Source organism: Budorcas taxicolor, chromosome 20 (assembly GCF_023091745.1).
Source record: "Budorcas taxicolor isolate Tak-1 chromosome 20, Takin1.1, whole genome shotgun sequence".
In the NCBI taxonomy this organism is placed as follows: Eukaryota; Metazoa; Chordata; class Mammalia; order Artiodactyla; family Bovidae; genus Budorcas; species Budorcas taxicolor.
In genome coordinates this window covers 53789118-53816136 of record NC_068929.1, presented here as the reverse complement: position 1 = coordinate 53816136, position 27019 = coordinate 53789118, and the positions used below count along the sequence as shown (strand labels likewise).

General features: G+C 36.6%; 1 protein-coding gene across 1 annotated transcript in view; it reads right to left on the bottom strand.

Annotated features, from left to right (window-relative positions):
• Positions 1-23632: 23632 nt before the first annotated feature.
• Positions 23633-27019, bottom strand: part of LOC128066026 (S-formylglutathione hydrolase-like) — a 71638-nt gene continuing 68251 nt past the window's right edge. The window contains 2 exon segments of the mRNA XM_052659105.1: positions 23633-23783; positions 23785-24468. Of these exon segments, the coding sequence (XP_052515065.1) occupies positions 23633-23783; positions 23785-24468 (835 nt within the window).

Genomic DNA, 27019 nt, shown 5'->3' with positions numbered 1-27019 from the left:
GAAATAACCATTTCTCCTTCAGTATTATAAATTCTTTCTCACTTACTTGCATATATATCCATATAATATGATCAGCTTTTAAAAATACCAATGATACTTAATGATTGAAATATTTAATCATATTGATATATACCATGGGGGTTATAAAACTACCTTATGTTTAGAAGTTGTTGTATTTTATAAGGCATTCCTGTGATCAATATTACTAAGAGTTCATAAGTCATTTATTGATATTAATTCCAACTAGGCCACACATCTTTTTAAGGTTTTGATATATCTTTAAAGTAAATTACAGACTTTTAAAATTTTAATTTACACTTTCCTCAGAAATGTGGGAGGTAATTTCTTTCCATTTCTCATTGCAATACTCTAAATAGCATTCAAAGCTAAAAATCAAAGCTGGGAATCAAGCATAATGTTTACTTTGCCTTGTAATGGGTTTACTTTTTTTTCCCTTTAAAAAATTCTTTCTTCAGCTACCTTCCATGGAAGGAAGTAACTCATTATATTCCTGTTAATATTAATAAGAATCCAGCTCTCTTTTAGTTTAGTTATGGTTGCTATTATACCAAAAATGCTTTGAATATGTGTAATGGCAGAATCATAATAGAAATGTACTGTTTATTTCTCACAAATTTGTCAACACCAAATATATTCTAGATAGCCAATATACTGGAGGTATTAAAGAAGATAAAGCAGGCTTCTTCAGTCTCGGTCCTATTGTTGTTTTGTATCCTTATCTTTGTTTTAAGGGCTGTTTAGAATTGTAGAATGTTTAGCAGTAACTGCAACCTCTCTGACTTCTAAGATTCAGACATAAGTGGATCATGCTCCAGTGTAACCAAAATTATCTCTAGTCTTTGCCATATATCCCTGAGGGGGCACAATCTCTTTGAGCTGAGATGCACTAGAATAGAGGAAGTGGTTTATGAGCTAAGGTTGAAAATAAGGTTTTAACATTCCTATATTCCACTGGCTAAAATCCAGCCACGATGCAACATCCATGGAAAGTTGAGAAAGGGAAGCTGAGTCAAGAGAACAGAGAAAATGTGTTTGGTCCATAACAATCTCTGTGATTATTGCTGTGTTGTGCACACTCAGTCATTTCCAACTCTGTGCAACCCCATGGACCGTAGCCTACCAGGCTCCACCGTCTATGGAATTCTCCAGGCAAGAATCCTGGAGTGCGTTGCCATTTCCTCAACCAGGGTATCTTCCCAACCCAGGGATCAAACTCCAGTCTCCTGTGTCTCCTGCATTGTGGGTGGATTATTTACCACTGAGTCATCAGGGAAGCCTCTGTGATTATTCATTAATTTTTTTTCTTTTTTGGGTTCATGTTGGCATTGCTTAGAGAAAAAAAAATCCTGGGATTTATATCTATGATGCCATAATTACTTCCTTTATGCCCTTCATACATTTATCCTAGGGCTTCCCAGGTGGCTCAATGGTAAAGAGTCTGCCTGCCAATGCAGGAGGCATGGGTTCAATCCCTGGGTCAGAGAAAGAAGTGACAACACACCCCATTATTCTTGCCTGGGAAGTCACATGGACAAAGGAGTCCATGAGGTCATAAAGAGTCAGACATGACTTTGTGACTAAACAACAACAACCTCATTCAGGTTTCTCCTAGTGTGCTTCCTCTGTATTTTACCACCTTCCCTGAAGAATTTTTATATATATAAGTAGAAGATTCATCTCTTTCTTCTTCAACAAATGAAACTAGACAACTGAATATTGACTTTTTTTTCCTAATTTTGGCCCTTGTTTACATATTATCATAACCACAGATTGCCTTTAGTCAACAAAGGTGGATAAATTTTCTCCATCATATGTTGCAGGACAGACTGATTGGGAATGACTAGTCAATATCCGGTTGAAATTTGTGGGGCCCAAATTTTTCCATGTTACTTTACTGTTTACTAAATACAATTCTAATCATTTGAATAAGGTCTAAATATATTTCTCCAGTTCCTAAGGTATTCCAACATGTTGCATTATATTCCATTGTTGCTGTTGGTCAGTCACTCAGTCATGTCCAGATCTTATTGATCCCATGAACAGCATCACACCTGGTTTTCCTGTCCTTCATTATCTCCTGGAATGTACTCAAATTCATGTACAATGAGTCAGTGATGCCATCCAACCGTCTTACTCTCTGTTGTCCCCTTCTCCTGCCTTCAGTCTTTCTCAGTATCATGGTCTTTTCCAATGAATAGGTTCTTCCCATCAAGTGGCCAAAGGATTGGAGCTTCAACTTCAGTATCAGTCCTTTCAATAAATGTATAGGGTTCATTTCCTCTAGGTTTGACTGATTTGATCCCCTTGCTATCCAAGGAACTCTCAGGAGTCTTTTCCATTACCACAGTTTGAAGGCATCAATTCTGCAGCACTGAGCCTTCTTTATAGTCCAACTCTCACATCTGTACATGACTACTGCAAAAACCACAGCCTTGACTATATGGACCTTTGTCAGCAAAGTGATGTCTCTGCTTTTTAATATGCTGTCTAGATACATGATGCTGCTTCTGAGCACTAAAGCCAACTCTTAGCCCTAATTTCTCCCCAGGATAGCTGCAGTCTTCATCTTTCTTAGCAAACATTGTTTCATTTTCCACTTCAGACTGACATAACCCTTATTGTTAGCCAAGCTTTCCCTTTTCATAATCTCCTTATTCAAGAAGTCATTTATCAATACTCTAATTGCCTCTGTGCTACCTCTAGCTTTTCTGAAATCATAAGTATACTCAACAAATATATTTTGATTTTATACTGTCAGTTGGATAATTCCTTTTCAACAATATCTCATAGTGTTTCTGATAAAGATAAACTTGATTATTTCTTTTTGTGTGTGTGTGTTCATTTGTTTAAATTTATTTTCTATTGTGGGATAATTGCTTTACAGAATTTTGCTGTTTGACAGCCATAGGTATACATATATCCCCTCCGTTTTGAACCTCCCTCCCATCTCCCTCTCCATTCCAATTTCTTTTTACACAAACACAGTCATATATTATTTCCACATGCCTATAGTCATTTTAAGTAGAATAACAACTTTTGGCAAAATAAAAGTTCTTCCTGGAATAATTAATGAATATAAATTATTTGTACTTAAGTCTTTTCTTATAGGTTTGTAAAGGACTGCAGCCTGAAAAAGCCTGCCCTTGGTTAATATGTATCATGTGCTACTGCCTATTTGATTAATGCTAACTTTGTAGCTTTTTATTTCTTCATTGAGTAATGATAAATTTTGTATCCAGGAGCAACTTTAACACAGATTTCATATTAATGTACTTTTAATGAAATTGATTCTACTGCAAAAAATAGGTCTTGCAGAGTTTTTGCTAGGGAGCTTACTCCTAACTATAAGGGATATAAGGGAAAATGCGATGTGTAGAGTATTTGGGTATCTAATTCACTGAAGTTCAACAAATGCCCCCAAACCTTAAATAAGTGTACTTATTAACGGTGCCTTTAAAAAGTACTTATGCAAATGAGTATGAACTTAGTCTCCTGAGTACTTGTATCACTTCTCCATCAGCGAATTTGATCACTCACTTATAAAGATTACTTTGAAAATTAATAGTATTAAGGAAAAGCAGTATTGTATACTCTATAACTGACAACAAAATGATCAAATATTCCACGTTGCTGCTGCTGCTTAGTTACCTCAGTCGTGTCCAGTCTGAATGTTTGCAACCCTATGGACCGTAGCCAACCAGGCTCCTCTGTCCATGGGATTCTCCAGGCAAGAATACTGCAGTGGGTTGCAATGCCCTCCTCCAGAGGATCTTCCTGACATAGCGATCGAACCCACATTGCCTGTGTTTCCTGCGTTGGCAAGAATGTTCTTTACCAGTAGCACCTCATGGGAAGCCCCTCAAATACTCTATGGTCATCTCTAAACAATAGACAAGTGATTATGAAAATTTATATAAAATACAGAAGCATGTAACATCCTTTAGGCCAGAAATCACCTTATCCAATGATGTGAGGTCTGTGCGAACAGGGCTGTGCAGCAAATTTTTTTGTGGAAGTTATTTTAGAGATACTAACAAAGATAACAAAAATTCTATGTGATTTCCTCAATATAAAGAGGCAAGTAACTGAATACTCTTAAGAGTTCACTTCCTTGTAATCAGATAATATTAATGCTAAAATTTAAGCACTCAAATTTATATACTTTGGGACATTGAGATGAAATTTTTATATTTTTTCTTAATTTTGTATTTCACAACTTTATCAAGAAAGCAGGGCCTCTAGTTTCATGAAAGAACATAGAAAGCAACAAAATATCATAACCATTTTATAAAATATATTTAGAGGTAGCACTATTTTAATAAATTAATTTACACAAATTTTGAATTGGTAATTTTCTGTTGTTGTTGTAACATCTTGTCTGCATCAAAGCAGAGACAGACACAGATATAGAGAACAAATGTATGGGCACCAAGGGGGAAAACAGGAGGTGGTATATATTGGGAGGTTGATACTGATATATATGCACTACTATGTATAAAAGGGATAAATGAGAACACTTTGTAGAAGACAGGGGAAAAAGAAGGTACAATATGTTTGTGGGACATATATTAAGTTAACTTTAAAAATACATTGCAATATATAGTAGGTGCAGACAGACACTATTTGATTATACTTACAAAATGTACCTAGAATAATCAAATTCATAGAGTCAGAAAGTATATTGGTAGATGCCAGGGATTGGGTCAGACGGTGGGGGAGTGGGGAGAGGGAATAGGAAGCTAGTATTTAATGGGGTCAGAATCCCAGTTTAGAAAGGTGCAAAGTGCAAGGAGATGAACGGTGGTGACAGTTGCACAACAATGTGAATGTACTTAGCGTCACTGAATTGTACAGTTAAATATGGTTAAAAGAGTATGTTTCATATTATGTGACTTTTTCCACAACAACAACAAAAAACGTTAAAAATATAACATGGGATAAATTAGGGAACATAAAATTGTGTGTAAATCTTAGGTAAAAATCAAATCCTAAAAGATGATGTTGTGAAAGTGCTGCACTCAGCAAATTTGGAAAACTCACCAGCAGCCACAGGACTGGAAAAGGTCAGTTTTCATTCAAATCCCCAAGGAGGGCAATGCCAAAGAATGCTCAAACTATCACACAATTGCCCTTATTTCATGTGCTAGAAGGGTAATGGTCAAAATCCTTCAAGTTAGGCTTCAACAGTGAATTAACTGAGAACTTCCAGATATAAAACCTTGATTTAGAAAAGGCAGAGGATTAAATTGAGAACATTCATTGGATCACAGAAAAAGCAAGGGAATTCCAGAAAAACATCTACTTGTTCTTCATTGACTATGTTAAAGCCTTGGACTGGGTGGATCACAACAAACTGTGGAAAATTCTTCAAGAGACAGGAATACCAGATCACCTTACCTTCCTCCTGAGAAACCTGTATGCAGGTCAAGAAGCAAGAATTAGAAGTGGATATGGAACATCCGACTGATTCAAAATTGGGAAAGAAGTTCATCAAGGCTGTATACTGTCACTTTGCTTATTTAAATTATATGTAGAATATAATGTGCAAAATGCCAGGCCGGATGAAGCACCAGCTTGAAGCAAGATTGCTGGGAGAAATATCAATAACCTCAGATATGCCGATGACATCACCATAAAGGCAGAAAGTTCTTGATAATGGTGAAAGAGGAGATTGAAAAGCCTGGCTTAAAACTCAGCATTCAAAAAACTAAGATCATAGCATCTGGTTTCATCACTTCATGGCAAATAGATGGGGAAAAAATGGAAACAATGACAGACTTTATTTTCTTGGGCTCCAAAATCACTGAAGACGGTGACTGCAGCCATGAAATTAAAGGACACTTGCTCCTTGGAAGAAAAGCTATGACACACCTAGACAGCATATTAAAAAGCATAGAAACTACTTTGCTGAAAAATGTCCTTATGGTCAAAGCACTGAATTTTCCAGTAATCATGTATGGATGTGAGAGTAGGGCCATAAAGAAGGTTAGAAAGTGAAAATGAAAGTCACTTCGTCGTGCCTAACTCTTTGCAACCCCGTAGACTGTACAGTCCATGGAATTCTCCAGGCCCGAATACTTGAGTGGGTACCCTTTCTTTTCTCCAGGGGATATTCCCAGCCCAGCAATCAAACCCAGGTCTCCTACATTGCAGGCATATTCTTTATCAACTGTGCCACAAGGGAAGACCAATACTGGTAGGTAGCCCATCCCATCTCCAGCAGATCTTCCCGACCCAGGAATCGAACCAGGGTCTCTTGCATTGCAGATGGATTCTTTGCCAACTTAAGTATCAGGGGAGCCATAAAAGAGGTTGAGTGCCAAAGACTTGATGCTTTTGAACTGTGGTGTTGGAGAAGACTCTTGAGAGTCCCTTGGACAGTAAGGAGATCAAACCAGCCAATCCTAAAGTAAATCAGCTCTGAATTTTCATTGGAAGGACTGACGCTGCAGCTGAAGCTCCAATATTTTGGCCACCTGATGTGAAGAGCCAATTCACTGGAAAATACCGTGACACTGGGAAAGACGGAAAAAACGAGGAGAGGGGAACAACAAGGGATGTGATGGTTGGATGGAATCACCAGTTCAATGGACACGCATTTGAGCAAACTCTGGGAGATAGTGAAGGACAGGGAAGCCTGGCGTATTGCAATGCACGGGGTTGCAAAGAGCTGGACACAACTGAGCAACAGAACGATAACAACTATATCCATTTGATTACCATTGAATCCCAAGCACAGGTCCTCATATGATCTTATGACTCAGAATTCACCTACTGAATAATGAATATTTTATTCAATGTATTCTGGCCAGACAGAAACTATTTTGAATTCAAAGCTTTCAACAGGTGCATGAGGTTTTACTGTATTGTCAAACATTCTCCTAAGTAACCATAAATATAAAGAAGAAATTAAAGATTGTCTTCAAATTTAAACCTTGTTCTAGATTCTAGATGGTAAGCAAACCACATAAACATCCATAGTGTGGGTAAGTCCTCTAACAGTTGTGTATATCTTATGGGGTATATCTTATGAGGGTACTTTGTTAGATTTAATATCTTTTTATGGGAAAACAAGGGCTTCCCCAGTGGCTCAGACAGTAAGGGATCCACCTGCAAGGCAGGAGACCCAGGTTCAATCCCTGGGTTGGGAAGGTCCCCAGAGATACTGGAGTGGCTATCCACTCCAGTATTCTGGCATGGAATATTCCATGAACAGAGGAGCCTGCTGGGCTACAGTCTACGGGGTCCCAAAGTGTAAGACATGACTTCTACAGATCATAAATCAATGAGTCATAAGACATGAATTGATGACATATGAAGACATTAGATCTATCCTCTAAGATTATTCAAAACATGTCCATTCTAGGTGGTGTTGAAAGAAAGGACTCAAATTAAACCAGAAAATATAATTTGTGGTCACCTTAAAATCTTTGCTTTTTTGTCGTTCAGTCTCTAAGTCATGTCCGACTCTTTGGGACCCCACAGACCATAGTCTGCCAGGCTCCTCTGTCTTTTACTGTCTCCTGGAGTTTGCTCAAATTCATGTCCACTGAGTTAGGGATGCTAACCATCTCATCCTCTGTCGGCCCCTTCTCCTTCTATTACTGTTATTACTTAGCAATAAGAAGAGATTATATAAGAGTAAAAATGAAAAAATATTTTCCTAATATTTGAACTTATATACAGCTAGCTATTTTCAAACAAAGAAGGAAAAGACAATAGTAAATGTGAAAAAATAGCTATATATTTTTGGTGGGCTTCCGTCATAGCTCAGTTGGTAAAGAATCTGCCTACAATGCAGGAGACCCCAGTTGGATTCCTGGGTCAGGAAGATCCGCTGGAGAAGGGATAGGCTACCCACTCCAGTATTCTTGGGCTTCCCTTGTGGTTCAGCTGGTAAAGAATCTGCCTGTAATATGGGAGACCTGGGTTTGATCCCTGGGTTGGGAAGATCCCCTGGGGAATGGAAAGACTACTCATTCCAGTATTCTGGCCTGGGTCACAAAGAGTCAGACATGACTAAGTGACTTTCACGGTCATTTTCATATATTTTCAGTAGTTACAGATTCCAAATGTTAAGAGGTAGTTCTTTCAGGGTAGCATCAATTGGAATGACTCTCTTTATCTCTCATTTGATTAGTTATCACATGAAGTACATGTGAGGTATAAGTTTTAGAGATCTGTATTCCTAGATGTAACTACATTAAATGAATCCATTATTTTATATTACACAGACATTTTCCATTAAATTAAGAAATCAATATATCTCCATTAAGCTTCCAAGTTTATGGAAGTATATTTGAGGTTATCCATAGGGCAAGCAGACAAGACATATTCACAGTAATCATCAGTTCTGTTGCAATGAAAATCCATAAAAAATCCAATCTACGGCTTTTTAAAATGTCTGCCTCTAGAAATAGTAAAGGCATATGACAATGATTCATTTCCATTTGAATATAATGATCTCACCATTCTTATAACAAAAAAATAAAACTAACAGGTTCAGTGATTAGAAGAAATTCTGTTTACTGGTAAATAAAATTAATGAATCAGAATTGACATGTATATGCATTCCTACTAGAATGAAATCTCACATTCATGACATTCAAGATAAAAAGAATTAGGAATTTTTCATACAAGAAAATATCTTCTTCTCTTCACATAAAGATATTACTACAGGTACATTTTTTATGATCTACCCTCTTAACATATATGATTTAAAATCTGAGGAACTATTTCTGTTAATTAAACTGTTGACATTTAAAACAATAGTTGTTTTTTTTTTTTTTTTTTTTTTTTCTCTAAATTTAACTTGTGAAGTTCTGTTGCATGCCAGACCATATGTCTGTATGGACTCCAAGCAATCACTGCCTCATTTACCCCCACTTGTTTTTTATTGAACGTTAGCTAGAAGGCAAGCTCCTTGAAGAGCAAACGGTAAACAGGTAACAGCAATATCAAATGAGAAGGTCTTCCTCAGAATTACATAAACTATACATAATCTCTTGGGAGTGGTAAAGAATCAAATGTGCAGCAGCTGGCTCAGACTCCAGTGTTGGGCAGACATAAATGTTCCTTTTTATTTACCAACTACGTGGTTTCCATAACTAATTTAATCTTTCTCTGTTTTCTTCATTCTAAAGTGGAGATAGTAATATTAAATATCTCACATGACTGCATAACAAATAAAATACATTAGTACCACCTAACACACTGACTCAATGAGTGCTAAGGAAACCTTGTCACTATTAAGATTGTTGTTACAATTATTGTTGATCATTTTCTTTGATATTACTATTATTATTGATTTAGTAATATTTATTAATAATAATAGTAGTAATTATTATTATTTAGGAGAAGGCAATGGCACCCCACTCCAGTACTCTTGCCTGGAAAATCCCATGGACGGAGGAGCCTGGTGGGCTGCAGCCCACAGGGTCACTAAGAGTCGGGACATGACTGAGTGACTTCACTTTCACTTTTCACTTTCATGCATTGGAGAAGGAAATGGCAACCCACTCCAGTGTTCTTGTCTGGAGAATCCCAGGGACGGGGGAGCCTGGTGGGCTGCCGTCTATGGGGTCGCACAGAGTCAGACACGACTGAAGCGACTTAGCTGCAGCAGCAGCAGCACAAATAATAATAGCAATATGCTACCATCTCCTGTTCTGATTTTTACAAAAATAACAGATAGCCGTCAGTTCAAGTATTATTGACTGACTGTTTTAGTCACTAAGCCGTGGACTGTACCCACCAGGCTTCTCTATCCACGAGATTTCCCAGACAAGAGTCCTGGAGTGGGTTGCCATTTCCTTCCACACAGTGTTGCTACTCCATGTAAAATGTGAAGACACAAGTTCAGAGCACTTTGATGGCTTTTCTGAAAACACAAAGCTGGAAAAGGCAAGTTCTAGAATGAAATCCACTTGTTTATGTTTACTGCTCATTCAACAACTGAATCATGTAATAAGATGATTCTATAGTGATCATTTTTCAGGATGTGTGGATTACCACACTGGCTGAGTCTATCATTCCTGGACAGTCACTTAGAACATTTCGGAGTGAAATAAAACATACTACTTACTCTTCATCTACATTCTTATTTAAATCTCTCTCTTTCTCATATATATTTTAGAATATATTCTTCACTGACCCTCACCCCCTGTAATCCTGATAAGCTTCATCTTGATACCATATCACTGTACATTTATTATATACCAAGTATTGCATATGTTCCCCAATTCATAAGCATTTTAATTTTCATCTATGAGAAGCATAACTGCATTCATTAAATTTAAAAAATGTAATTTTAAAATTTCTGAGATTGTTATTTTATTACACAGCTATAAATATATGCTTATGGGCTGTGCACTCAAGTAGAAGGTGTGTCAGAAATCCACAAATTTTAATTAATCACTGCATGATTAAACCACTTGAATTATTTCTAAATACACATCCTATAAAATTATACAATAACAGAGGAGTGCTTTGAAAGTATATATTGTATTCTACTCTGTATTACAACTGCAATAACTGTTAAGCAAGATGACTAAGCCCTTAGTTATTTACTTATGTAAAAAGAATACATAATATATTACATATATATAATGCCCTGTAGATTTTCTTTCTTATTACTGAATGCCACATTTTAATGAGAATGAAGCCTTAAAGTTCATTTTTAATTGTGTTTCATCTCCTTTTAACCTAAGAAAAAAATCTGATCATGTAAAATCACTTTGATAAGTTTCATGCCTGACTCATACTTTTTCAGATAATTAGCAGAGATCACTGTATGCTGGGTGAAACAGGGGCTGTGAAATCGTGATCTGTCATATCATTTTAGTTCTAATAAGCTTAGGGAGTCATTTTTGAGATATGCTACATGTTTAGCTATTCAAGGGGTAATTTGTGTTTCAGAGCTAAAGACTGACTTCAACTTTTTAAATTGTCTAAATGATTCTGCATATTGCCCCTTCTAAAGTTGTCATAAGTCATACAGTTCATTTTCCAAAAATGTTGCTAAATATAATAAACTTTGAAATAATGAAATTGTTTCAGATTTTGAGAAATAGCTTCTTATGCTGTTTCCAATCTGAGTTATAGGCAGATTTAAGAGAAGGCATTTTGCTTGCTTTTATAAACTTTGTGTATATTCTTAACATGTCATTCAGTATAGAATGGGTGCAAGGCTTACTTTTAATCATTTTCTTTTATTTTTCCTTCTGTATCTGACAATATGACATGAAATCTATCAAACAGCAGAACAAAATAGAAAAGTTCCAAATACAAACACACATGTATGTGCGCGCACACACGCACACACACACACATACACTTGGCATGGCTACGTAAATCAAACTATAATTTTTACAGTGTTAAGAAAATATGAATCTCTTTATTCAGTAATGGAATCTCTTCGTATTCCTTAGATCAATAGCTCATTGAACCTGAAGGAAAACTTTCAAGCACTGGCACATACACAATCTGGTTTATGCAGTGTGCCCGAACTTGTTCAATATGAGAAATGAGTCCAGCTGTTCAAAGAAAAATGAACTTATGATACAAACTCTTTGAGAACAAACATCAGAACTTCAGAATATCCCTGCCATTACATCAGTATTTGTGGACATCCATAGACACTTAATATTTTCGAAGAAATGAAGAGTTTTGTAAAAACCTAAGAGTACTAAAGAAGAGGACAACAGAGGTTGAGATGGTTGGATGGCATCACTGACACGATGGACATGAGTTTGAGTAAGTTCTGGGAGTTGGTGATGGATGGGGAAGCCTGACATGCTGCAGTCCATGGGGTTACAAAGAGTCAGACAAGACTGTGTGACTGAACTGAGAAAGTATTATAAATAAAATTTACTTCATTTAAAGTTAAGCAAATAATATTTGGTCTTTTTTACACTCCACTCTAAAAAGTATACAGATATCAACATACAGTATAAAAGTTCTGTATGTATGTGTCAGTATAGGGGATGATCCAGAGAGATGATATGGGGTGAGAGGTGGGAGGGGGATTCAGGAATGGGAGCTCGTATACATCCGTGGTGGATTCATGTCAATGTATAGCAAAACCACTACAGTATTGTAAAGTAAAATAAAGTAAAAATAAAAAAAAAGTTCCTAATATGAAACTTTGTACATAAGTTTCTATTGAAAATTTTAAGTGAAGATGTGCAGACTTCACAAAACATGTATTATGCTAAAACCATAATAAAACCTTCCTAAACCATTTATTTACAGGTCTAACTTCACAGAAATATTCTATTTTCTGTTTAAAGTAGTTTAAAGTAGAATTAGTACAATTTCTCCTCTAAAATTCTAACTTTTCTATACTTTTGAAAATGGTTGCTGGAATATTAATTTGGATGCAAAACATGGATCACTGTGTATAGGCAACTAAAGAATGAATTTCTCCTATAGTTCTACGGAGGGGTAACTTCCACCCTTCAGAAAAAATAATAATAAAAAAATTGATTACTGACTTATCAAACTAGATGTTAACTAGTGAATTCACAATTTCACTATCAACTAAAGCAAAAATATTCCAACCATACCAAATATCATCCAGTCAGATGATCGGTAAACATGATCTATAAAAATGTAACTGAGAAACTCACTCTTTTTTTCCCCTACAGTTTTCAAACTGTAATGAATTTTTCATTATCTTTCTTTTAATTCCATGTAGGTTTATTCTGGCTGATAACATGATCTATTGTTCTCTGAGCCACGGTGAGATTGCCATTTCTTAAACAGACAGCACTTATTGGAAATTAAATCCCTACTAATGTATTATAATTATTACTTGAGTGTAATTTGCAGCTCCAGCAGGGAGTCACAGCCAATATGAAGGTAACGTTTCTTCCAGGGAGCTGTTAATATTTCTTCTATGCTGAAATCCCACATAATGGATCTTGCCTATGGCTGATTAATGATTTCAGAGCTGGAACAGTGATTTGTAGCTAAATCAGTCCTCACTGGAGGAGATTCAGGGTAATTTCAGTCAATACTGTTAAATAAGTGTAAACAGTAACTCAGTTAACACACATGTAATCTAGTAGGCAAGAAAAGGAGAAGCAATAAAAGAAGTAAATAATGGTGATCCTGCTGCCCGTGCATTTCATTTACACTTAGAACAGATACAGGCAAGTAACACACTGCAGTGTCATCAAGCCCATGAAATTGCTTCACTGCAACACATTTTTCTGCATTGAAAAAGCAATTTCCCAAACAAGTAAAAGCAAATTGAGCTAAGTGCCTAAAGTAAATCAGGATCCTTTCCTCCATTCTTTAGTTGATATCACCTTCCTCGCTGAAAAAGAAATTGGATAGATAACTTGGAATGAAACTTGTGCAAGACAGATTTAAAGTAAGAAAAAAGGTTTCATTTAGGAAAATGCCATGAGAGCATGCAGTATTCTAACATGATGCATGGTACCCAAGCTCTAAGGATTCCATCTTTACCCCAAACGATGCAGGACAATCCAGCTACAGTCACTGGACAGTCTGACATCCCTTTGCCCTACAGCCTACATGAGGATTGGATAAAATCAGGACTCTCTAGTTGCTCAATTTAATCCTTCTCTGTTAACATAAAGCCAACATCAGTAAAAAGGGAATGATATAACTGCTGTTAACGACAACATTAAGGACCTTAATGTGTATCTTCCGTTGTTTATTTCACTAATAATCCTGCTTCCCACTGTTAGTGTTCTCAATGGAACATTTGCAAACATTCTGATAGAGGTTGTTTGCCTCAGGTCCCTGACTTTTGACTAGCAAAATTATTTAAGAAGAACTTAATGTAAATAATGCTCAGGGAAAGGAGAAATTCTAGTGAGTTAAAGCTGAGAGTCCAACAAGTTTCTACTGAACAGCACAGGGAACTCTGCTTAATGTTACATAGCAGACTGGCTGGAAGGGGAGTTTTGAGGAGAATGGGTACATGTATATGTAAAGCTGAATTCCTTTGCTGTCCACCAGAAACTACCATAACATTGTTTCTTGGCTACACTCAGACACAGAATAAAAAGTTAAAAAAAAAAAAAGTTAAAAAAGTAGCTGAAGTTCTAGATATACACTTATTTGAGCAATGCTATTACAGTGCTCATGTGAGTGAGAAATGCTGATATCTCTACTTAGCTGTATATTTCCAGGTAAAACATAATATCAGTATGTAGACCACAACTTTATTCAGTTTTGAAGAGCCTGGATGAACCCAGACTTACTAAATATCTAGAAGAAACATTTGCATGGGTAACATGACATTTTCTTTCTGTACTGCTAGTGAAGGAATGTACAGAAAAGGGCTAAAATAATTGGCATTAGGTTTCTAGGAATTGTGTCTGAGCCTGCATTTAGACTTCTACATACACTACACAGCTCATACACACAGTTCTGTGTCTAAGTACACATACCCCTTCAATCAGAATCAATACCAAATTACATCTTCATCGTTAGTCAAATCAATATCAGTGTTTCTCAGTTAATAATACTAAACAAGATATATGATTATTTTTTCTTCTGATGGGATCAAAAAGTCAAGTGCAGAATGAATTTTGCAAAGGGGTAAGGTTCTTCCTTTGATAATAAAAGTAGGCTTTTTGTGAACCCCTTAAAAATATATTTTATCTAGTTATTTGAAGTCAGCATCTTGGCTTCATATTCTATTGGTTATTTTAAATGCATCCTTAATAAATAAAATTCACATAAGAATAATTCACCCATTTAAAATGTACAGTTATTTGGATTTAATTCACAGTTTGTGAAATCTTCACCATAGTACCATTATACAACATTTTCATTCCCCAAAAGGAAACCCTCTACTGATTAACAATCACTCCCTAGTCCTACACCCTATCCTCAGTTATGTGTTGTTTAGTCGCTACATCCTGTCTGACTCTTGGCGATCCTATGGACTATAGCCCACCAGAGTTATGTCATGGGATTTTCCAAGAAAGAATACTGAAGTAGGTTGCCATTTCTTTCTCCAGGGGATCTTTCCAGCCGAGGGATCAAACCCCCATATCCAGCATTGCCAGTTGTATTTTTACCACTGAGCCACTAAGAAAGCCCACTCTCAGTTTCTAGGAAACTAGACTTTATTCTGGTTCTATATATTTGCCAGTTCTTCCTAAGTCATAATAGAATCGAACAATATATGGCCATTTAGCGTATTTTCAAGGTTCACCTTTGTGTTGTTTTTCAATCACTGTCATGCCCAACTCTTTGTGACCCCATGGGTTGCAGCACACCAGGCTTCCCTGTCCTTCACTATCTCCTGGAGCTTGTTCAGACTCATGACCATCGAGTCTGAGATGTTATTGAGCCATCTCATCACCTGTTGCCCCCTTCTCCTTTTGCCTTCAACCTTTCCAGCCTCATGGTCTTTTTCAATGAGTTGGTTCTTCACATCATGTGGCTAAAATATTCGAGCTTCAGCATCAGTCCTCCCAATGAATACTCAGGTTTGATTTCATTTAGGATTGACTGGGTTGATCTCCTTATTGTCCAAGGGACTTTTCAAGAGTCTTTGCCAGCACCACAATTCAAAGGCCACAATTCATTGCCATTCAGCCTTCTTTATAATTGAACTCTCACATTCAGACATGACAACTGGAAAACCCATAGCTTTGGCTATACGAACCTTTGTCAGCAAAGTAATATCTTTGCTTTTCAATATGCTAACTATGTTTGTCATAGCTTTCCTTCCAAAGAGCATGTGTCTCTTAATTTCATCCCAACAGTCACCATTCACAGTGATTTTGCAGCCCAGGAAAATAAGATCTGTCATGGTTTGCACTGTTTTCCCCATTCATTTGCCATAAAGTGAAAGGATTGGGTACATTCCAGGTTCCTATGAAATATTATTCTTTACAGCATCAGACTTTACTTTCCTTACCAGACACATCCACAACTAGGTGTCATTCCCACTTAGGCCCAGCCAATTCATTCTTTCTGGAGCAATGAGCACTTGCCCTTCACTCTTCCCCAGTAGCATATTAGACACCTTCCAACCTGGGAGGCTCATCTTCCAGTGTCATAATTTTTTGCCTTTTAATACTGTTCATGGTGTTCTTGCAGCAAGAATACTAGAATAGTTTGCCATTCCCTCCTCCAGTGGACGGCATTTTGTCAGAATTCTCCACTATGACTTGTGCATTTTATATGATCCTGCATGGCATGACTCAGAGTTTCATTGAGTTATGCAAGTCCGTTTGCCATGACAAGGCAATGATCCATGCAGGGGATAAAATATCTGGCCATTTAGTGTATTTCAAGGTTTACCATTGTAGTATGCATTAATATTTCATTACAGTGTAGAAAAACATAACATTGTGTGAATACAACACATTTTTTGTTCCATTCCTCAGTTGGTGAACATCTGGGTTGTTGCCACTCTTCTAAGATTAGGGATAGTGTTGTTATGAACAGAAAATTAAGATTATGGCAGCTGGTCCCATCACTTCATGGCAAATGGGTAAACAATGGGAACAGTGACAGACTTTATTTTTGGGGGTTCCAAAATCACTGCAGATGGTGACTGCAGCCATGAAATTAAAAGACGTTTGCTCCTTGGAAGAAAAGCTATGACCAACCTAGACAGCATATTAAAAAGCAGAGACATTACTTTGCCAACAAATGTCCATCTAGTCAAAGCTATGGTTTTTCCAGTAGTCATGTATGGATGGGACAGTTGGACTATAAAGATAGCTGAGCACCCAAGAATAGATGCTTTTGAACTGTCATGTTGGAAAAGACTCTTGAGAGTCCCTTGGACTTCAAGGAAATCCAACCAGTCAATCCAAATGAAATCAGTCCTGAATATTCATTAGAAGGACTGATGCTGAAGCTGAAACTCCAATACTTTGACCACCTGATGCAAAGAACTGACTCATTGGAAAAGACCCTGATGCTGGGAAAGATTGATAGCGGGAGGAGAAGGGGATGACAGAGATGAGATGGTTGGATGGCATCACTGACTTGATGGACATGAGTTTGAATAAACTCTGGGAGCTGGTGATGGACAGGGAAGCCTGGTGTGCTACAGTCCATGGGGTCACAAAGAGTTGGACATGACTGAGCAACGGATCTGAACTAAACTGAACAATTGTTAACTAGTTTGTGTGTGGACATATGTTTTCATTTGTCTTAAGTATATACAAGGAGTAGAATTGCTGGGTCACGTGAAAACACTAATATTTTGAGGAACTATGAAACTGTTTTGAAAGCAACTGCACAATTTGTATTCCCATCATCGGTCTACAAGTGTTTCAGGGTTTTCAAACCATTACAATTCTTGTTATTATAGCTATCCTAGTGGGTGGGAAGTGTTGTGTTACTTCATTATGGCTTTGATTTGAATTTCCTTAATGACTGTTGATATTGAACATTTTTCAAGTGTTTATTGGGCATTTGCATATTCTTTGGATTCCATGCCATTTGAGTTGTCTCTTTATTACTCAGTCATAGGAATTAGTCTTATATTGTGCATATAATTCTCATATATTTGTCTTGAAGATATTTTTCCCTTACTGTGAGTTATCTTTCACTTCGTTGATAGTGTCCTTTAATGTACAAGTATTTTAAGCTCTCATGTCATTCAATTCATTTAATTTTCTTTCTGTTGTTTCTTCTTTTGGTATTATGTCTGGGAGGTCTTTACCTAACCCAAGGTAATGGTTTATTTCTATGTTTTCTTCTAAGAGTTTTATCATACATAATTCTTAGATTTTCATCTATGATTCACTTTGAGTTGATTTTTGTGTGTTTTGGGGAAAGGCCCAACTTTGTGTATTCTATAAGGACATTCAGTTATCCTAGCATCATTTGTTGACAAGCCTAGTTATTTATTTTTTCATATTGAATAAGACACTTATCTATTCTAAACCTAGTGTCTTCATTAGTAGGATGGGGTGACTGATAAAAGTTTGTAATTCACTAAGGTAGCTTTAGGATTGAATTCAGTAATATATATGAAATTTCTAATATAATATTTAATGCATAGTATAATACCTGCATTTTGGCTTGTAATAGGTCTTCATAGCATACCTTTACCTATTTTTTCCCCCTGAGTTAGGTCTCCTGAACATCACCTGGTGCTTGGGAAAGAATTCTATTCTTAAAATGTTCTTTTTTTTTTTTTTTTTTCTTATCCTTGAGTAAAGGATAAAAGAGAAATAAGAAAGAAAGTTCTTCCCTGTAGCTCAAACGGTAAAGAATCTTCCTGCAACACAGGACAGCCAGGTTCAATCCTTGGGTCAGGAAGAGCCTTTGGAGAAGGGTATGGCAATCTACTCCATTATTCTTACCTGGAGAAAGCCATGGACAGAGGAGCTTGGCAGGCTACACTCTGTGGGACTGCAAAGAGTCAGACATTACTGAGCGACTGACACTACTACTACCACCACTAAGAAAGGAGGAAAGTTGTCAACACGCGACTCTCTCTCAGCCTCTCCTTAAGAACTGTCTCGTAAGACAAACCACCCTGAGAAATTGAGAATGTTTGAAAACATGCTATTCTTTAATGGAATTAAACTGTTTTCATGTTCATACAGTTACAGTACCCTAACATTTGTTAGCATCATTTGCTTGTTGATTGAATGCTACTAATACAAGTGTCCTCTACTGTGGAATAATGAGAAAGATACTTGATCTTTATCCTCATTGCTAGCACAGGACTCCTAAAACCTTTGAAATTTCCTGAGTGATAAGGGTGAAAGGAGCATCTTTTGTTTTAATGAAGCAATTTTTATGGCCCCTCAATAGCCTCAGGATGAGGACAGGGTTCAGGGTTCTTAAGGTGTTCGTGCTAGAGGAGTGGTACACCTGGAGGGCATGGAAATTCTACACCATCTCACTGTATGATGCTCTATTCATCTTTTGCATTTGGCTGTTCCTCTGTTGTATGTTTCTAAATAAATTGGAAACAGTAATAAATCATTTTCCTGAGTTGTATGAGATATTTTAGCAAATTATCAAATATGAGGGTGGGCTCCTATAAATCAGGGAATGATTTATAGCTGTTCAATCAGAAGTATGTGGAGTTAATCAAAGGTAAAAGTAACCTTTGCAAGTTGCCAGCTATGTGACCTTGAGACAATTTTGTTTGTTGCATGAGGTTAACAATTACTCTCAGTAATTCCCTGAAAATTAAATGAGATAGTATACGTGGAAGAGCTGGCAAGATATGAAGCACTAGACAAATGTTATTTAAGTTAACTTCAACTTGAGAAAGAAAAGACAATTCAGAACCACATTTTTAGAAATATGAAAATAATGATTATTTAATAGATTTAAAATAGTCTAATAAGCTCTATGGGTATAATTATATAAAAGAATATACGCCATATTATTGCTTGCACAGATTTTCAAATAAAAAATAATGGTGAATTATCTGAACCTGGAACTCTTTTTCTCTTTACTATGACTTCATATTGCACAGATTTTTGGATCCATTGACTATTAGTGAACCCAACCATAATGGAATATTTCTATGTTATTCGTTTCTCAATAACCAATAGTACCATCTGCCAACATGAGTATTTTTCTCATTACTGAAAACCAGATGAGTGTGTAATTATCCCACTGAAATGGAATTTCTCAAGAAAAGGAAATGGAAGAAACATTTTCTTGTTGCACTGAATGAGAAAAGAGTGCTAAATATGTTGAGATGTTTTATAACTTTATATAAAACCATAACACATCAACATAAATAAACATCATCAATGGAGGCATAGCACTCTGTGTTATTAATTACAGAAATCTCATATTTTAAGTCTCTTGACACTCAGGTTAAAACTAAATGATGACTGAGAATCTCACCTAGCATTAATTACCAAGAAGGTGCTTTGAATGATAATAAAACTGTCAATTAACATTTATTTACTTTTGAAACAGGTGTTAAGTGATTGATTTCAAAGTGTGATAAGAAAGTTTGCTTTGTAACTAGAGCTGTGAAAAATATTTAGTCTAAACGAAAAGAAGCCAAAAAAGAGCAAGTTTTCTAGATGTAAGTAAATAATAACACCCTAAATAATTGTATTAGCACCATGGATAATCTCTAATACTCCAGTATGTATCAGTAATACATGTTTTTCTTTCAGCATATTCAGCAATAGTCCAAAAGAATTTGAAAAATGTCCTGATTTCAAACTTTCAGAACTACAGAGACAAGGCATATAAGGTAGCAGGAGAATAAGGATAAGGAACATCTTGAAGGTGGATAAAGAATGGTGTGAGGGGATATGCTGCGTTTAGGTGGTATCTACGTGGCCATCAAAATATCTTTGGTCCTCAGCTACCAGTAGAAATGTTTGTGCCATACCTCAATTAATGTACTAAGAAAATTCTTCTTAGAATCCTTACAAATATGGCATATGTGAAACAGGTGCATAGTATTGCGAGCACATCTTTGAGGTACTTTCCTAACATTTCAATAAAATGGTTACAAAGCCAATATAAAAATGATTAAAATTGGAAAATAATTTCCTGACATTAAGGAGAAACACATAAGAGAAATGTACCCACATTTTGGCTTCAAAAGTGTTTATTCTTATGAATTGCAAGAGTTAACAAACAAATAAAGATTGGGAAAATACACAAGGTTCAAACTGGACAAGGATGTGTCAATAATTCTACTTAGATTCCAAATGTTCAGTTTTATTCAAACAATATTTAATAACAATTAAACAAACTCTGCATAGATTACCTGTATAGCTAAGTTGAAAGGGGTAAGGTTTAGGGATATGAATCAGGGTAGAAACACAGCATATGCTTGATTCTTAAAATAACACAAACTATGGGCAAAGTCATGGTTACAAATAAGTATAATAAAATTAATTTTATTAAATTCTCTTATGTATTGAGCTTAGTTGCTCAGTGGTGTCCGACTCTTTTTGACCCCATGGACTGTAGACTGCCAGGCTCCTCTGTTCATGGGGATTCTCCAGGCAAGAACACTGGAGTGGGTTGCCATGCCTTCCTCTAAGGGATCATCCCAATCCAGCGATCAAACCCAGGTTTCCTGCATTATAGGCGGATTCTTTACCATCTGAGCCACCATGGAAGCCCAAGAATACTGGAGTGGGTAACTTCTCCTTTCTCCAGTGGATCTTTCTGATCCTGGAGTCGAACCAGAGCCTCCTGTATTGCAATTGGATTCTTTACCATCTGAGCCACCAGGGAAGCCCAAATTCTCTTATGTGATGATTAATTTTATATGTCAACTTCACTTGCTGATGAGATACCCAGATATCTGGTTAAACATTATTTCTGGATGTGTCTGTGAGAGTGTTTCCAGAAGAGATTAGCATTGGAGTGGGTAGGCTAAGTAAACAGATGGACTCTCCATGATATGGCATCATTGGAATCATATAGAATGATATGGGCATTATTCAATCACTGAACGCTTGAACAGAATACAAAACAGAGGAAGGAAGAACTCACACTTTCTATCTGATGCTGGACAGCCTCACTGATGCAATGAACATGAACCTGGGCAATCTCTGGGAGATGGTGAGGGACGGATAGGCCTGGGGAGCTGCAGTCCATGGAGTCGTAAAGAGCTGGACATGACTGGGAGACTGAACAGCAAGAGCAATCTAATAGCTAGGGTTTCCCAGGTGGTGCTAATGGTAAAGAACCCACCTGCCAATGCAGTAGACCTATGAGACACAGGTTCGATCCCTGGATCAAGGAGATCTCCTGGAGAAGGGAATGGCAACCCACTGCAGTATTCTTGCCTGGAGAATCCCATAGACAGAGGAGCCTGGTGGGCTACAGTCCATGGGGTCTCAAAGAGTAGGACAGGGCTGAAGCAACTTAGCGCACACTGAGATCTTGAGTTGCGACATCAGTCTCCTGCTTCTTGATAGGAACTTGCACCTTTGGATCCTAGCCCTTCGGACTCAGACTGGAGCTATGCCCACCAGCCTTTGCAGGCCTCCTGTTTACAAGTGGGAGATGGTGGGCCTTCTCAGCCTCCATAGTCATGTGAGTCAATTCCCCAAATCTCTCTTTCTCCCTAACTTGTAGATACATAGACAGACAGGAAAGAGAAAACTGTATAGTCAGAAATGAATATATGTAGAGACTTGTAGTGCACTCCAGTATTCTTGCCTAGGGAGTTCCATGGACAGAGGAGGAACCTGGTGAGCTATGGTCCATGGGGTCACAAAGAGTTGGACACAACTGAGCAAAATTAACACACACACAGACTTGTAGGTCTATTTCTCCGGAGAACTACAACCATACATATTTTCTTACCAAGAGTCAGGTATTACTATTTCCCCACCCAGGAATTGAACCAGGGTCACCTGCATTGCAGGCAGATTCTTCACCAACTGAACTATCAGGGAAGCCCTACTATAACAAATACATACCCCAAAATGTGGAAGTAGTTTTGGACCTGAGTATTGGGTATAGATTGGAAAAGTTTTGAGGTATATGCTAGAAAAAGCCAAAGTTGCCACAAAGCAGTTCTAAAAGTTAATCTGATAGGCACTCAGAAAGTAAAGAGGAGAACTTTTATCTTAATATATACAAATATTAATATATATACATAATATGTACATGAATTTCTATGCATATATATGCATCCATATGCATATGGTGTGATGTGCTTAGCCGTTCAGTCATATCTGACTCTTTGCAACCCCACTGACTACAGCCTGCCAGTCTCCTCTGTCCATGAAGTTCTCCAGACCAGAATTCTGGAGTGGGTTTCCATGCCCTCCTCCAGGGGATCTTCCCAACCCTGGGACTGGACCTAGATCCCACGCATTGCAGGAGAATCCTTTACCATCTGAGCCATCAGGGTAGCCCTTATATGCATATAAATTATACAAAATGACACGTGTTTTACCTAAGAGGATGTCATACAAAATAAAGAAAGAAAGTGAAGTCACTCAGTCGTGTCCGACTCTGCACCACCATGGACTGTAGCCTACCATGCTCCTCCATCCATGGGATTCTCCAGGCAAGAATACTGGAGTAGGTTGCCATTTCCTTCTCCAACACAAAATAAAGAACAAGCTTTACATTATATAATTTATCAATCAAAATGTATTTGTTGATGTTATGTAGTACATGCAAGCGTGCTAAGTTGCTTCAGTCACTCTCAATTCTGCAATCCTATGGCCTGTAACCCACGAATCTTCTCTGTCCTTGGGATTCTCCAGGCAATAATACTGGAGTGGGTTGCCATGCCATCCTCCAGGGAATATTGCCAACCCAGGGATCGAACACTTGTATCCTGCAAATCCTTCATTGCAGGCAGATTCTTTACCACTGAGCCATCAGGGAAGCCAGTTATTACATATATATGTATATGTTCACAAATTTTGTATCTGTGCTTTGTTACAAAATACAATTTTAGACTATTAATTTTATGGTAGCATAGTAGTCTGCTGTTTCATGAGTTACTTGAATACTATCTCACTATTTTTTTTTTCAGGTTTGATATATTTATTCAGAGGGCGTTTCAACTACAAAATAAAGCATTTTTAGCATTACGAAATCCAAAGTTTTAAAATCTTATTTCCTTGAAATTCTATTTATTACAATTTTATAATCCTGAAGAGATTCTCTTATCTGCAGTTTTTCATGCATTCAGGTATTTTGCATGATGTCTGATGTGATCAGCAATAAAGATTGCAATAAAGTAGTAGCTATGATCATAACCCTCTGGTAATCTGAAAACAACAGGGATTTTCTTTTCTGTACAGGAAGCTATGACGTTATCAGGAAGTAGAAAGGAACTCGTCATCTTTCCCTTGATCAATTAGTATATCCAGCTGAGAACCTGGACAGGACTTCACAAGATAGGCAGCATCATAAGCCTCCCACTTACTTTGATCTGTTCCCAAATATCTGGTAAAGGCTTTTTTGCCCCAACAGAGCACTGGGTTGCAAAGTGGAGCAAATGCTGACACATATTTGTATTTTCTAGGATTCTTCAAAGCACAAATCAGAGCTCCATGGCCTCCCATAGAGTGGCCAAACACAGACATCCTTTGGGGGTCCACTGGAAAATTGTCATTTATGAGTTGGGGAAGCTCCTTCGATACATAAGCATACATTCTATAGTTAGTTTTCCAAAGATCTTCAGTAGCATTGACATAAAACCCAGCACCAGTGTCAATGTCCCAGCTGTCCTCTTCTCCTTTAATACTGCAGCCACGAGGGCTGGTATCTGGAGCAATGACAACAAGGCCATATTCTGAAGTAGCTTGATGATAACCAGATTTTGATATAAAATTTTGTTCTATGCAAGTTAAACCAGACAGCCAATATAGCACAAGGCATTTTCCAGTTTCTGCCTTTGGTGGTAAATACACAGCAAATTTCATTTTGCACTTCAGTTCAACACTGTGATGTTCAAAAACTTTCTGCAGTCCTCCAAAGCACTTGCTGCTGGAAACCTGTTTCAATGCCGTTCTTCTGTCCAGTTACTACTTGCTTTTTGGTCTGTACCAAAGGGTAGATGATCCTCCGGTAGCGGTGGGAAGAGCAGCTGCCTATCTCACTTTTAAAATGTTTAGTTATTTCACCAGTATGAAATTAGGATAAATTGCAAAATTAGAATAATTTTGGACAAATAAGATTATTAAAACTTTCACATGAAGTGACAAATTGCTTTAGATAATGTTGCATCTTTTTTTGTCTCCATCAATAATTTTCTCCTTAGAAAATTCTTCAACATTCCAAAACCTAATAGGAATTAGATACAGTTGAGTATGTTATTTATATGGCCTCATTTCTATATTAGATTTTAATTACTTTGAAGTTAATTTGATATGTTAACAGAGTGAGACTATTAGACTATTTCTCCAATTAATTCAAAATGATTAATTGCTCAACACAGTTATAACATATTCTATTTCTTTAGCTGGCACATTTATTAAGCAATCATTTACCCTGTATTCTAGAATTTGTTCATTATATTTTTTTTTTCACAAGAACATTTCTATTTCAGTACTTGTTCATTTAGATTACTGAAGAATTCTAATACATTTTCAAATATACTTCTTTGGAAGTTATTTTATGTTTGTAGTTATCTTATACCTCATATACCCTGACTCAATGCTATTATTAATATCTTTCATTAAAATTATTATAATAAAATTTTAAATTATTTATAACAGAATTCTTGTTGTTCTTTGTTTTCTTCTGGAAAACTTTATTTATTTAAATAAACAATGGCAATAATTTTTATTAACAATTTTATTGTTAATAAATCACTTGGAACTTAGAGATCAAATCTACAATGATTGAAATCTGGATAAGATACTTCAGACAAATCTAAAAATTTAGTATCAATATACTCAATTTTTAATTGATTTCAGGAAGACTTTTTTCCTATATATTCTTAATATTTCTTGATAAAGATTTTACCCCTTATTTTCTCAGTGAGAATATTATTAATTTGTATGTTCATTAATAATTTTAATTGGCCATTTTAATAACATTGATTCTTCCAAACCATGAACACAGTATATCTGTCCATTTGTTTGTACCATCTTCAATTTCACTCACCATGTCTTATAGTTTTCTGAATATAGGCCTTTTACCTCTCTGTTTAGATTTATTCTTCGATATTTTTTAAATTTTCGGTACAATTGTAAAAGAGATTGCTTTCTTAATTTATCTTTCTGATAGTTTGTTGTTAGTACATAGAAACATTGTACCCTTTGACTTTACTGAATTCATTCATAAATTCTATTGCAATTTCAGTGATTTCCCTAGAACTTTCTATAAACAGCATCACCATCTACAAATAGTGACAATTTTACTTCTTCCGTCCCAATTTTCATTTATTTACTTGTTTTTATTTTTTATTTTCTCTTGTAGCTGAATTCTACTATAATATCATTATTGTCTGAAAATATGCTTAATTTCAGTTTTATCAAATTTATGGGTATTTGTTTTGTGTTCCTGCATGTGTTCTCCCATGCATAATGTTCCATGTACTTAAAAACTGCATTCTGCTGATTTTGGTTGGAATGGATACACACACACACACAGTATATCTAGTCTAGTCTAATGTGTCCTTCAAGGCCAATATTTTCATACTGATTTTTTATATGGATTATCTATATGAATGGGTTTCCTTTGTAGCTAAGTTGAGAAAGCATCTGCCTGCAATGCAGGAGACCTGGGTTCAATTCCTGGGTCAGGAAGATCCCCTGGAGAAGGAAAAGGCAAACCACTTCAGTATTCTTACCTGGAAAATCTCCTGGACAGAGGAGCCTGGTGAGCTACAGTTCATAGGGTCACAACAGTCCATGGGGTCACAAGAGCCAGACACAACTTAGTTACTAAACCACCACATGGATGATCCATTCCTTGATATAAGTGATATGGTGAAGCCTCCTTCTATTGTGTTACTGTCAATTTCTCCATGTACATGTGTTAACGACCACTTTCTGTATTTAGGTGCTCCTATGTTGAGTGTATATATATTACAATTACATGTATCTTCTTGTTGGATCAATCAGTTTATTACTATATAATATTTCTTGCCTCTTGTTAGAGCTTTGTTTTAAAATCTACTTTGTCTGATATAGGTATTGGTACTCCCACATTTTTTCCTTTTTCCATTTGTATTAAATATATTTTTTCCACCACTTCACTTTAGTGTGTGTGTCTTTAGATCTGAAGTTCATCTCTTTTTTTTTTTTTTTTTTTTTTTGGCAAGTGTTTTTATTTATTTATTTTTTTTTTTAATTTTTTTTAATTTTAAAGTCTTTAATTCTTACATGTGTTCCCAAACATGAACCCCCCTCCCACCTCCCTCCCCATAACATCTCTGTGGGTCATCCCCATGCACCAGCCCCAAGCATGCTGTATCCTGCGTTAGACATAGACTAGCGATTCAATTCTTACATGATAGTATACATGATAGAATGCCATTCTCCCATATCATCCCACCCTCTCCCTCTCCCTCTGAGTCCAAAAGTCCGTTATAGACAGCTGCGTCTTTTTTCCT